Raw genomic sequence first — 14,866 nt, 5'->3', positions numbered from 1 at the left:
CGTGACGTACTACATTCCTTTAAAGACACGCAAGGTGTCGGCTTTCACGCACAGAACGAGCAGGCCGACGAATTAAACCGTTATTGCGTCTCTTATCATCGTCCACGTGCTTCCGCAGCTCCTGCTATATCAAAGTACATCCGGTGCGCACCCCGTGTGAACGACGAGGTTTCAGATCGAGTTCTGAACTAATGACGTCAAGGACATCCGCCTGACTGTGTCTTCTATGCGCGCGTTCGTACACATGAAAACCACGGTTTCTCAGCGCAGCATTATAGGATCGGCACCGCATACGAGGGTGGCAGAATGTTCTATCTGGGGGGCGCAGTTAGAATCAAGTTACATCTGAGTTGTTGAGGAGCCATATGGCTCCTCAACAACTCGGATGTAACTTGATTCTAATATGGCTCCTCAACAACTCGGCAAATATGGCTGAGCTTAAGTCTTTACAGAACGTGCATCGCAGTCTGGTAGGAGCGTTATACGGCTCATTACCATGATGTAATCACTTTGAAAGTTTTTTAAACTTCGAGGCTAAAATGAACAGCAAAAAACGTCCCACTTTTGTCATGAAAGCCTCCAGCACTATGATGGTGTTCTCTGCGACCAGCAGTTTTGCAAAAGGGACGCCAATGTTGTCGGGCTTTCATAACAGGTCGCTGAAAACTTCTCTGAGCATGTGAAGATAGGTAACGACATTTTTGTCATCAAGAAAGTATTGCCTGAAAATTATGCTCATACGACGAAATTATTACGAAATTATTCCGCAAAAATCTCCCACTTTTGCATTATAGGAAGTGGGAGATTAATATAGGAAGTCGGTGGGGTCATATTCTCACCTGCAAACGATGGTTGTGCTGGGCCCTGAAAGCGCTTATTGCCAGGTTCGTTGGTATCAAACTGGTTTACAGGAACTCTCGAAAAGCTGCCACCGGGACCAAAACGTGGACCTCCGAAAGGCGCTCTACCGCCAAAAGACGGTCTTGCTCCATCAGCCGGTCCCGCGAAGACGCCGGGCGCACCTGGAACCCCCGGTTGAACCGGTCCGGAGAATCCTGGCTGGGAACCATAGTCTAGTCGCCCGGGGAACTTTCCAGAGCCTTGCGTGACTCGCGTGAACAGCGGAGCCCCGAGTGTTGGGGGCTGATATTGCTGCCCTGCCCCGCCTTGGTAGGCTGGCCCGGACGACCCACTCTGTCCTGTACCGGAATCTCCGCGGGAGACACCCGAGTAGTTTGGAGTAGGCCTGTGGGGTCCGAAATGATGTGGTCCCGCACCTTGTGGAGTGCCTGCGTTGGGGAAAGCCGGCTTCGAGCCGAAACCCGAGATCCCCGAGCTACCGTCTTCAACCCCACCACCGTGACCTGAAGATGGGCCGAGATCTTGAGGCCCGGAAACGCCTGCTTTAGATGCCACTTGGGACGGTGAAAATATGCCGCCGGTAGAACCAGCTGGTATCCTAAACGATCCATCGAACGAAGGGCGATATGGCCCACCACTCTGCGCAACGCCACCGTCGAATTGCCCGAAAGCGTCTTTAGAAGGCACGTAGTTGATGTTAGGGCGAGGCTTGGGACCCGGAGCTGCACCAGGTCGTGATGGAACACGAGTCACCTGTACGGGACCTACGGGCACAATTCCAGTAGGTGGAGATCCCGTGTGAATACCAGGCGGTGGCGGATTCAGGGAGTTGGCGTCCGAATCAAACCCGGGACGTCCCGGGTAGAGCTGATCTCCGTCAACCGGCTGGTCTAGGGTCAAGATCCGCGACGTCAGCAGTTCGGCGCCTGAGGGCCGTCTCGATGCGTTGGGTCGGTAACGTTCAGGGAGCACGTATCCGGGAGGCAGGCCGGTGGTCGTTTCAGGCACTTCGTTCTACGTGAAGCAAAAAAAAAATACCATTGAAATAAAGAAATAAATAAGCAAAGAGAAAGAGTCCGATTCTGTAAAAGTTTTAATAGATACTCCAGGAGGCTCCGGTATGGGTTTGTCACACTGCTGTAAGATACACGTGCTTGAGCCGTATTAACCGCTTGTAACATTTGGCACCATACGCAAACGACTTTTCTTATACATGCTATCAAAGCGCTTGGCTCGTGTATGAGCGCATAGAAGCGTTTAATGTGTATGAACATATTAGTAAAAATAATGATGACGGCCCGTATGAAAATGATTTTTTAGATGCGCCACGTGCTCATGGCCAGTGAGGGTTTCATTGTCAGCGTTAACGCCCACCGATGCCCCACACATCTCGGAAGTCAAGCAAAATGAGGGATACTCCGTGTGGACTTTGCGGTCGCGCCGCCAGATGACGCAGCGTGTCCAGAAGCAAGCGCGAGATGGGAACCCGGCTGGAGTGCACGGCTCATACATGACGCGTTTCGGCGGTGGCAATACGGTACACCACTACATTGCTTTAATTAACGTCTAACGTCTACAGTCACCGTTAGATGTGTTTTCTTGTATGTACGCATTTACACATTGGCTCAACACAAGGATAGAGGATGTCGCAGTATAGGAGATTTTTTTTCGGGGATAAGACAACAAACCACAATGGAAGTGCGAACCGATAACTCTGAATGCCCGGAGAAATGTTTGCCAATAGATACACTTTGTCCTCGTTATCCCTAGAACTCTTTTCATTTTTTCAGAGAACAAACAATCGCCTGATAACTTACAATGCGGTTCAATTGACGTTCTTGGTGTGATTCAGCTATGCATGAGAGACTGTTAGTTGTGCGGCCTTTCATAATGAACGATACTGCATCCTTGCATCCAAACTTACATCATCCTGATGTGTTTACAACACGTTAGTGACAAGCATTTTGCGAGCTAGAGCTAAACGGGAGCTCTACAGCTAGGATGGGTTTTCTTTTTTCAGGAAACGTACAACGTACACTGCACTGTCGTGCTTTAAGAACTCTTTACTGCTTGTGCGAGTGTTCGGTGAACACGGCTCCTCAAATTTACCCTCCAGTAGTAGCAACAGCCAGCTCTTCTGGTCCAACTGCATTTCCTAGCTCTTACTTTCTATATTACGTTTGTGTCGGAAGACGTTGTTTTTCTTCACTAACAGTTATCTATCAGACGCCTTAAGCAGGCCGCGAAGTTAAATATTGTACACGTTTATACGAAAAGCTAACACGCCAAGAAATGTCAAGCTTAAGCTACAGTAAACTAAGACGAATACACTTTGACAGCGGCTGTCCAAGTACAATAAAGAATACGTGCTTGCATCACGACGCCCGTTTGGCTTGTTAGTTAACTTTCACATCTGGGATACATCTCAGTTTCGCCACGCTGAAAGCGTCTGGCAGCATAAGACCCACGCTCCTATCCGGTGGCTGATCTCACTGGTGCTGTCACGGCGGACGGAACCGAGCGAAACCTCTTTGGCTTTAAACGAGTCGTCTCGGGAAAAGTCGAAAAGGGACGGGCGGCTTGATGGACGTAGACACAACACACCACTCAGCCCTGAACTCGTTTTCCAGAATCCAGGATTTACCCAGATTCCCTCGCGCACACGAGGCTAGCGGCAGAGGCTTCCCGCCGCTCGCGCCGCACCGAAGAAGCATTTCGAATCGCCTTTCAAAGCGGCGCCCATCCGTTTACCATACGCTTGCATATCCTTCGCGCCGCGGCGAATTGCAGGCAAGCAGCCGCAACGTACATGACGCATACGCGAGACCAAAGCGCACTCACGGTCGTGCCCCCGGCAGCCGGTGACGTGGTCTTGACGGGCCGCGTCGTGGCTGCACCGGGCAGGGGTGCGTCCCGCGTTCCGCCGCCGCCGCCGACAGGTCCACCCCCGACTGGTCCACCGCCGACTGGTCCGCCGGAGGCCGTGGACACGATGGTGACGTCGGCCGGGTTGGACGTCTTGGTGCCTGGTTCGTTGGTCTCGACGCGCGCGCGGAACCCGTTCTCGTCGGCCTCGTAGAAGACGCGCCTGAGGTAGCCCTCCGGGCTGAAGATGGTGTACGAGCCGACCACGCGGCCGCTCTCGTCGGCCGACTCCTCGCGCGTGTGGCCGCCGCCGTCGTCGCCGTACGCCTCGTACTTGAAGCCGTACGGCATCGGAGAGTTGATGCTCTCGCGGAGATCCTCATGGGTGGGCTGCACAGATGCAAATGAAGTCGCGCGTCAGGGTCTCAGTCGCTCGACCAAGGAAACGCGCAATGATGTTGCTGGTTGTTTCCTGGCCCATGATGGACAAATTAACCCCGCTGAAACCGGTAATGCAGAACAGTAGCTAACAAAATAAATCTATCCGAACAAGAAAGAAAAAAAACGAAAGAAATAAACAGACAAACAAACGCGTTTTCAATACGTATAGGCAGTTTTTGAACGCACAGGCACAGGACAGTCTTTGCCACAAGTTCTGACGCCATGGCACTCATGCTCGAACTTTTTGTGACAGCTTATATTGGAATTACTATAGAATATTGTCAGCTCCAAAGCCCCAAAGATAACGAGGAGCATTGCATTTCACACTTTTGAACACTCACATATCAAGTGTTCGTGGTGTTCTAGTTTATTGTGTGGTTTCAAAATTTCTGACAGAGATTGAATGAAAGTAACCAGCACAAAGTCCATGAAAACAACCACCTGGTGGACGAACGGCGCTGCCGTTCTGCTCAATAGCGCACATTTATTTGCAGGAGAATTTCATACAATCGGAAGTGCGTATAATTCTTTTCCGGTGTTTTGCCGCACTTTGTTTGGGGCGGAACGCAAAACCTGGAGCGAATAGAAAAACAAAATATTGCAGTAGTAGAAATTACCCGAAGCCTTCCACGGCTGCTTCTCTTATCGTTCAACGGCAGGTTTCGAACTTAAATCTGATTGATCAAGCAGACGACAAACGAAATAACAAGTATAGCATGTTGTCCTGCACGTAGAAGTGGTACACCAAGGTTACCTACAGATACTTTTTAGATGGAAGCAGTATTCATAGGCGAGAAGACACGAAGAACAACCTGACACATACAAGCGCTGACTAACAAGTAAATTTAATACGGATACAAGTATAGAGCAGCACAACGCGTGTCACATCAGCTCGAGTAACATCTGCAGCACAACTCAATAGTGTAGAACCACTGGTGTGTACGTGTCTCTCTTGGCATGTCATCATCCGGCCTGCAGCGCTGTTTCCATTATCCCGCCCAACCAGAAATCACCTCATAGCCCCTACACAATCCTCTCTCTCCCTTCTTTCTATTCCTCATCTCCCTTCCCCCAGCGCAGAGTAGCCATACGGACTCTTGACTGGTTAACATCCCTGCACTCTTTTTATCTCTCTGTCTCCGCAATGCATGCCGCTTCTGCGGAGAACCCGGTTCCCTTAGAGATATAGTAGCTCCATGGTTGCGGGCAGGCACCACTAAAACCTCCAAACCCTTATCGCACTAACGAGCATTGAGAGAGAGCCTCAGATGGATAGCTCCGACCTCGAGAATCTGCAACGGTTGATCGCGAGGGCCCGGGACACGGCCCGAGCTCAAGGCATTCTCTAATGAGGACGCCTCTCAAAAGCTGCATTCACATAATAAATATGTGCATTAACTCTCCCATGAAAACTCATTCAAAGCCATGAAATCAAAATGTGCTTACAAAAGCACAAACGAAATAAAACAGTGTAGAGATGTTAGATTCGGCTATTCACAGCAAAGTAATTACGCGGCCGGCTGTCCGCAAATGTGCATGTTCAAAGTAATTTCCGCTCCCATGGCCTACATTAGCTGCGCGCGTCGGCACCACATCTCGTAGATTACATCGGTCGATCTTGCCCAAAAGGGTGCAGGAAAAGCATTTGGAATGGCTCATTTTAGCGCACATCTCGTTTGTGGACTGAACAGTTGGCGTTTCCGAAGCCCAGTAAATTTTTGTTGTTTTTGTGTGAACTATATACATGAGCAAAAGTGAAGCACGAACAGACGTCCGCTATTCAGCCGTTAAACATTAGTGTCAGGCTGTGGACCTTGAGTCCGCGTCAAGCGACTGAACCCTAGAAACGCAAACGCAAGCTAATTTGAAATTCCAATCACTTAACTACAAGAGCATAGCTACAGCAGGAATAGGACAACCTAACGACACTTTCCTGTTTTAGTCTACGTCGCTTAACTGCGAAAGAAATAAAACGCGTAGTGGACGCCGAGGGTGCCCTAAATATTAAGAGTCGGTTTCTTTCTTTCTTTCTTTCTTTCTTTCTTTCTTTCTTTCTTTCTTTCCTTTCTCGCTACTGCGAACGGCAAAAGCAAAGCTCTCGCCTTACGGCCAAAGATATGCGCTTATCCGCACATACAGTCCTAAAGGATGTGTCGCCCACATACAGCAGCTTTACATTGAGAACGCAGATGGAAGAAAGCCGAGGAAATGCTGGCATGACACCCCGTCTCTCCCTGGGCGAGAATCTCGCACCCGGAACATGCTTACACAAAGTTCCAGAATAAAACCACCCGCCGCCACAATTTACCGCAGCACTCTCAGTTTTACACGCATCTTCGGTGCTTCTTTTAGTGTACGGCCGCCCGAAAATAAACGAGTATATAAGTGGTTCTCGCTTTCAACTACCCTTCTATTCACGGCAGACACAAGGTAACGAGCCAACCGTGTAGACCGCAGCTGTCACGCGTGAATGAGATTGCGTGCCGCGATTAATTTCGCACTAATTGCGGCACATTCCCGGCTTCGTTTCCCCGAAGCGCTATACGTGTCCGCAACGCAGGCCTGATAACTAACGCCGGAGGCAAAAGGAGCCCGTCTTTTACCACGAGGCGAATCAGCTTTCCCGAAACGTCGCACTACACCGCGACGAACCGAATCCAACGTCCTCTATATTCTTTCTTCACCACCAAGTAAGAACGCTGATTCTGGCCAGAGAAGGTTGATTAGTAGGACGAGGTCACAACGGGTGATGAGAGAAAGATAGTAGGCCTCCACTATGTAGCTATCCGGACCACCCGCGCGATACTACAAAAAAAGAAAAAGAAAGACCATGGGCCACGTTGCACTGTTTTTAGGTCTGCTCGGCACCCCTTAGTACAGAGCGGAGCACGGCGTCTTTCTGCTGTCGCTGCGCCCGAGACGCCGCAGCGCATCCCCTCATTAATCACTCTCGCGGGACGTACTCTGCATATACAGCGTTCAGGGTTCACAAGCTCTGATGTGCTCGCGCCATGCACGCCGCATTAATTGAATGTCACCGCACGCCTCGTGCGGACGTCGATCAATCCACGTTCGGCGCCGAACGCGGCCCCCGAGACAGAGGGCGGCGCGGTACAGAAAAAAGAAAAGAAAGACGTTCGGAGCAAACGGGACAACGCGTACGTACACAAACACGCGCATACATAGACCCGGAGAAGACGTGGGAAGTGCGCGCAGAGCACGAAGAAGAAGAAAGTGTTTTTGCGCCGGCACCTGCTTTGACCCAGGCGACGCCGTCTCGCGACCTCGACCGAGCCGCGCAGGGAAGCCGAACGCGAGTACAGGGCGAACGGAGGTAGGAAGGAAGAAAAAAAAAAGAGGAAGGAAAACGTGGGAGCACCAGAAAAGTGGCTCTCACGCCGACTATACGCGCCGAACGTGGAACGGGAACGGCCGCCGCCGTGAATTAGCCCCAGCGCGCGCGTATAGTACGTATACTGAATGTATGTATGGCCGCGCGGAAGCGGGACGCGCGGGAACCGGGCCGCTGGATGCCACCGCCGGGTGCTCGTCCTTCCTACGTGGAACCAGGAGCAAGGGCTCGGCGCCCGCGAAGCCTTCGAAGCGGAAGGCAGCGACGGGTCGGAGGCACGCGAAACAAGCTACCGTAAATAAGGCTGGCTTCTCGGTGAGGTCGCACGCGGCGCCCCGAGACGGAAGCGCGCGACACTGAGTTTGGCATTGTTTATGCATACTGCCCCCACCCCCCCCACCCTTGTCGAGAAGAAAACGAAACTTCCAGGAACGTACAAGTGCCGAGTCTTGCGCCATATTCTCTCTCGGTCTGTTTCGGGGACATCACTTTCTCTGTGCGGTGAATGGCTAAAGCAAGCGGAACCGGGTGTGACGAAAGGAATGGCAAATCTCTCGTCAAAGTTGTTTTGTTTTGTTTTGTTTTTGGCTGTGGGCTTTTGAGTACATTGACGGTGGTCCCGTCGTTCCAGACAGACGACCTGCTAAACACTGCGTCGCGTGAGAAAATAAAGTACCACCGAGAGTGCTCGGGAGAGAATACAGTCCTCGGCTGCATCATTCTGTGCGTGTCTAACTCCTCGCTATAGAAAACTGTGGGAGGCGAGGTTGAGAGTTCGGCTCCCTCCCCAGAATTTTACAGCAGTTCATATGCAGTGGAAGCTAGCCGACTGGTCGTGACAAAGTGAGGTGTGCGATTATGTGCGCAATGCCTTCTTTTGTTCTGACAAATGCTGTACACGGCCAGCCAACCAGGAATTGGAAAAAGCACACGAAGAAATAAGTGCTGAGTAACGCTTTGTCCAACCTTGTTGCAGGGTACTCAATGTGATTTCTCCCTCTCTTATCTCTATCTCTCTCTCGTTCTTTCTGCTTCTTTCATGTTAGTAATGAGCGAATAGTAAAGTAGACTTTGCCAACAGTACTAGGACGCTGTAAGGTCATTAAGCCGACGCTACATATTGTAATTCGGTACTCTGTCGTTTTGATTATTGGAGAGCGAATTGAGAACAGAGGCGTACCGGAGCCACAAGCCGCGGCGTTCTCATCAGAAACTTTCGCTACCTCGTCAGCCCTGATATCGGCCTGCTGAGTCTTTACCACCACCGTGATGACCTCGGAAGCCGAATGCTTCTATAAGAGCCACTTATCCGGAGGCAACGTTCAGTGCATATGCGGCAGACGCCGAACTGCAATTGAAGAAAGATGTCAAACGGTAATTTCACCTCTTACGCAAAGGGACCCCGAGGCGAGAGCGCATATACACACGAATGGGTGCTGCACACATCAGGGCGTGTGAAAGCGCTCGCAGCTCATCGCAGACGCCATATTTTTCGTACTTGTCCGCCCTATACTTCATGATTCGCTCGCTGTCCAGCGTCGAATTTCGCTTTCGACACCACCGACGAGCGTTTAGTCCATTGCGTCCCACTACGCCACAACGTACCACCTTGCTCAGTCAGTGAACCGGAAGGGAAAACAGCTTGCTCGATTGATTTTTTCCCCTCCCCAGAACAAGCGCCTCAAAAGCTAAATGCTTCACAGAGGTTGACCCGATCGCGGGGGCACGGCACGAATAGGTAGGTGAGTGCGGGTTCGTTCGACCCGTCCTCTCCGATAAGTATGCGCGTCGTGCATGGACGTATATATGAACCCTTGCCGATGTTGAAGGCATGGACGCCGTGGACCAGCCTCTAATAACTGGGACGCGCTACACGGCAAACTTCGAGAGCCCGCCCTACACATCTCTCCCTCCCCCTCCCCCTTATCCTCTCTCCCTCCTCAGTCGACTCTCGATGGTGTGGCGGAGCGACGACATTGACCTGCCGCGTGCCGTGGTACACAGAACACAAGAGCCGGGAAGCTCACGACGTTACCTTGGAGGACGAGTTTCTTTTTTTTTTTTTTTATTGCGATGCGAGCGCCGCGTTGTGGCAAAGCGCGCACTTCCCGTGGGAAGACGATTGTTCCAAGTAGATTGCACAGTGGAAGCGCTCGCACACACGCACACTGCGGTTAGAAGCACCTCTGAAGCTGACGCCACGAGAGGGCGGTATCCCAGTTCCGTAATCGAAGGACCGGAGCGCGAAGGCTTCCATGCTAGCTAGCAAGCAGGCCGAAAGCAATAACCATGGCTCGTTCCATTAGCCGCACATCAATGAACAATCGCGCCCCGCGAAGCTTCGGCACTAAAAAATCGAGAGGCCACTCCTCTCTGTGGCAGCGAGTCTTCGTCGTTCTCACTCGAATCCAAACGCCCTTCGCTGTACGAACACCGTAGCTGAGTTCTTGACTGCTGATGCTACAGCGAAGAGCCTATAGATTGTAATCTGCAGGTTAAATGAACAATGAAGCGAATATCAATTAAGAATGCACGCTGTAGAGAACGTCATGTAGGCTACCGAAGCACTCTGCGAGGTTTCAGAACTGTGTTTAGATAGACGAGTGGACCGATTCCATCGGCGCTCGTCTGAGATTCTGGCGCTGTGGGTTAATAACACACATACGTAGCTGATGCAATAATTATCATCGCTGACTGAGGCGCAATTTTGTGCAATCGTGTATCCATACATTTTAAGGCATCCTTGTAAATGTATGTATGGCTCTCCCCATCGAAGAAGCTTGCAGAAATAAACAAGTCATGGCACCGATCCATTGAAGCAGTGGCGGTTGCACGCTCATTGGACATTAGGTGTAATATATATTCGCTGTCTTCCTCGTAGCACGCTAGGCTTGCAACAAAATTGCTTCTGGCGTTCCGCAATTCGCATAGCGTGTTGGGTGCGTAACGATAAGAACGCAAGTCACTGCGTTGACTTAAACGCACCCCATTATCAGCGAGGCGGCCATCCTTCCTTCGCCACCATACGAGAAACATCTACCAGACTTTCTGTTTTCATGACATTTTCACTCTAACGTCTTTATATTATGCGAACATACAGGCGCTCTTTTGCCTTTTAAAGGGAAATCAGCCGGTCAGGGGAACTAAAGCTCGTTTTTCTAACGACTTCTCCATTCGTAACTCACGCTCTGATGGACTATTACAGCTGCGAAACGCTTGTTCTGTAGTTGGTTTTGCCATGCCTTGGCCGTTCAGACAGGTAATTTCCTCGGCGGCGTCTTTCACCGACTATATATCTTTAGGCCAGCTGCAGTACTGGAGAAGCATTTCTGCACGTTCGCGAGGGGCAGTGAGTCACTCATAGAAAACTAAATGACGCGCGTCAGACGCCTGCACGTATACGCAGATTTCGCTGATCACGAAGGTAGAAGTACAAAAAAAAGCAGGAAAAAGAAAAGAAAAAAGAAAAGACACCTCGTGGGAGTGAAGAACGCCTGCGGAGCGTGCCACTCACGGACGGGTGAGTGGCCGGCACGGTTCGTGGATCAAATGCCGTTCGCCGTGATGGCACGGAGGTAAACAGCGCGGAATTGCCGCTTAAGCTGCGTACATCGCCCTCCTCCTCTTCCTCTAACACCCCTTAATTGAGCCCTCGCGTGATGCCACGTTCGTTCCGGCACGTCCTCAGCGGCCAGAGGCACGATTGCGTCTTGCTCGCAAGCGTATACGCCGCTTTAAAGAATAAGTTTCGACAACCGAGCCGCATCAAGTTTCGGAAGTGACGCAAGCTGCTGCCACGTGGTTGCAGAGGTAATTGAGGCAACATAGCCAGCTAGTAAGGTCTAAAACTTCTCGACCTGAGATCCTCGAGCATCTGAAAAGCTTTTTCTTGGATATCTCTTCTGAGAGAATAAGAAAAAAAGTTGCGTTGGTTGGTCTATATAGTCATCTTAAAAAAATACATGTAATGCCTGTGGGATGTCTCCGCACTGTTGTCGATTCGTATGTTGGTTTCGTAAAATTGCGTCAGATCCTTACATCTTGTTCAAGTGACGCATTCCATTTTTTCCCCACAAAATAAGCGCGTAGACAGAGAACTGAATACTGTAAAAGAAAAAAAATAAGGTGGCTTTCTAAATGTGAATACATAGAAGGAGAAGGGATAAACACCCGAACTCTTCAGGATGAGGATGGCAAAATTAATTACCTTAAACACATTTAGCCTTTGCTAAATGCAGGTCCGTCCGGGTGACGAAGGCGCCAGTGTACTAGGAGATGGGACAATTTTATTTTCAGCAATAACTTATCGCTGCGATGATCGCCCCGTGACTTTTTTCAACCGTCGTTTGCCGTGCTTTAGCTGTCTCTATGACGAATGTTATCTTTGCATATTTCTCAGCCAACATCCCAGAATAACTTAAGTGAACTTGGAGCACTGCATCGCGATGTTACGTATACGTCCAAACTCGGTTTCGTAGAACATTCCTGCTTTGCACAGTTAAAAGAAAGTTCATCCAACAAGTTCCGATTGGCTGCACTTTGAACATCTCGTATTAGGTTTAGTTACAGTGCCGCATTGGTGCAGTGAAAATATATGTCAACAAAAGAGACGCCGACCAAGGTGAAGAAATTATTAAAAACTTGAGGTTTCTGCCCTGACAGGGAAACCTTTTTCACAAGTAAGGGTAAACAGGGTGGGCGCTTGATTATATTCGGTTGAGCACATCACATACGGTGCAAGCGTAGATCAGGTTAAGATTTGCGTTATATCTATTAAACACTTGCGCAGTTGTCTGGATACATATAGCGACTTAACAAAGGCCCCGATTCAAACTTCTTTCTGTTGCGAACACGCGTACACTTTCCTTACATGTCTCGTCAAGTATTTTAATAATTTCTTCGTCTTGATTGCTGTCTTGATTTCTTCAATATTCTTCCAGAGCAGACGAAGTTTCACGAAACCGTCGACTCCAGTAATCAGTGTACATCAAAATTGCAGCGACGTGAACTCACCTGCGTAACGGTCTCTGAGAACCCTGTCGATAGCAGTGCTGCTGCAATGAGAAGCTGGTGCAGCCGAACCACCTGCGAAGGCGAAACAGAAAATTCACGAATGTGTAAACGATAACATTTGACTTCTCGCAGGCGCGTCATGGAAGGCTGTTGCAATCGTGCGAAGTCTTTAAATGAGCACGCCGTCTCTGCTCACATGTAAAGTGGGCAATAGCAGGCGCGCAGTTTACCCTTATGCATCAACAATGCAAGAAAGAGATAAATATTGACCTTGTACTCGACTACAAAAAGTGGTATTTTGAAGGCGAGCCATCAGAAATTTTTGTACGAAGACTTGCAACGTTCACTGGTGAAACGTCGCCTTCACATGGTAGTTTATGTAGGACTTAGGTTACACTAGGGTCGACATCTGAATCAATGAAACCAAAGTCTTACTTCTTGTAACGAAGTAAAAACGATATCCTAACTATTTTTCATGTTAGTAATCCTACTAGAATAATACAGTACCACGAGCCATTGCCATAAGACGTTACTATCATAATTACTATCATAATTTGTCACTGCCAAGACAGACCTACGATTACAGATTGTGCTTGTCCTGCACATACCACGATAGTATTGCTAATTCGCTCGATTTGTTCTTGTTTGTCGACAGAACAAGCCATACAAAAGGTGATAAATGGGAAGGGACCCATGACTACATTTGGCACTAAAAACGGCTCCAACCCTGTATAGGTAACCTACGGGTAGGCATGACATCATAAGCATTTTAAACAGTCATACGAATGGCGAACAGTCAAGAACGGTAATTTAATAGCAGCTCATATAAAAGCAATTTGAATTCCGGCATAAGATCCACACGCACGAAAAGGGGTGCACCGTATCAGGTATATTTCGAAAATTCATGGAACGATCAGGACAATAAAACCGGTGCTGCAGTCCTACCGGCGTTCTCACCATCTCAACTGTAACCCATCGTGTACACACAAATGCCTACAAAACGATGGGCTAGCACTTATGTTAAGCTACGTAGCGCATTTCAAATATAAGCGGAAAATAAGAGCAGCAAGTGCACTGAGGAACACGTTTGCCATTCCATGTCAAGTTATAGTTTCATTATAGCCAATAACTCATCTAAACGCCGTTTACCCCCTCGAAAGCGCAGCCTTATAGGTACACAGCCGCCTCCGCCCACAGACGGCGGTAAAGAACTAAGAGCTAGTCGCTAAATCCAGCACGGCTTCCGCCGACGTCATGGAGGCGCGGTTCTGAAGCGGCTCTTGACACGCCGTGAAGAGCGCGGGCAAACACGCAGAGTGCGCGGCGGTGGTGTGTGTGACGGGCAAGCGTACGCGCCACTCCTTCTTCGACGAGCCTGCGCACACAAATCCGCGTCAATCTTTCACCTCGGCCACCCCGTCGTTCATCCAGCGCAGGGCGCGGCAGCGCGTACGCGCATCGCGTCGCCCGAGTGCCTGGACAGCGACGCGATTGCCTCGAAGCGCGCGCCGACAAATTTAGACTGGCACGCGCGTTCGGGCCGGTTTGCGGTGCCGAGGAGAAATGTTGAGAGATGACCGCATCGCTCTCGCGTCGACGCAACGCGCCAGCGAGCAACGAGACCTGGTATAGAGACGTAGGCGGTTAAGGGAGTCATTACAAGGAAAGAATTAGCGCGAGCAGATAATGAAGCGAACAGCTGTTTCGCGTGAGCTGTCGCCCGCTGAGAGGTGGAAAACGGCCCGACGAGATACAACGCACCGCTATGGCTTGAATTAGCTTCCAGTTGGAAGATGTAGATTCTTAAACTGGAATCAACAGCGAGAGAGGAAGGAGATGTATGGAGATTAATAACATCTATAGTGAGGCAGAAACATACTGAAGGCCTCCGTCAGGCAGTGTGCCTTCTAGCCCACTTTCTAAAGAGATATACCGTATGCTCATATTTTGAATTAAGTTGACTTCCCCTCACTTCATACGCTACAGCCACATTGTACCCTGCTCTGTGTGAAAAAAGAAGCGCAACTCTATAACCCAGAAGCATGTACAACGGCGGTACGCTACAGAGTCTCTATTTGTCGAGCAGCCCGTACGCCATAGCGGTTCATAAAAGCAGGCACTTGTGAATCTCAATAAACATTCGGCCGCATGTTACTCAATAAGAATGTCGATATAAGGGTTTTCATTTTCAGGGCTTAAAAAACGCGCCGCCCCATCAACCACCGAAAACACAACACACGCACTTTACGCGTCGCAGCGTGTTTCCGCCACTTCACTTAACCTTGACAAAGGCTGAACGAATGCGAAAGGAGGTTGCATCTCCGAATTACTTGG

At 49.8% G+C, this 14,866-nt stretch overlaps 1 protein-coding gene across 2 annotated transcripts in view; it reads right to left on the bottom strand.

The window, feature by feature from the left end:
• Positions 1–14,866, bottom strand: part of LOC126521465 (uncharacterized) — a 71,262-nt gene that overhangs the window by 26,638 nt on the left and 29,758 nt on the right. For both annotated transcript variants that reach the window (XM_050170171.3, XM_050170169.3), the window contains exons 2-4: positions 12,533–12,604; positions 3,703–4,116; positions 840–1,875 (exon numbers count right to left, since the gene is read on the bottom strand). In XM_050170171.3, coding sequence (XP_050026128.1) covers positions 840–1,875; positions 3,703–4,116; positions 12,533–12,604 — 1,522 coding nt within the window. The remainder of the gene's footprint in view (positions 1–839; positions 1,876–3,702; positions 4,117–12,532; positions 12,605–14,866) is intronic.

This window comes from Dermacentor andersoni, chromosome 6 (assembly GCF_023375885.2).
Source record: "Dermacentor andersoni chromosome 6, qqDerAnde1_hic_scaffold, whole genome shotgun sequence".
In the NCBI taxonomy this organism is placed as follows: domain Eukaryota; kingdom Metazoa; phylum Arthropoda; class Arachnida; order Ixodida; family Ixodidae; genus Dermacentor; species Dermacentor andersoni.
This window is presented reverse-complemented; position numbering and strand designations above follow the sequence as displayed.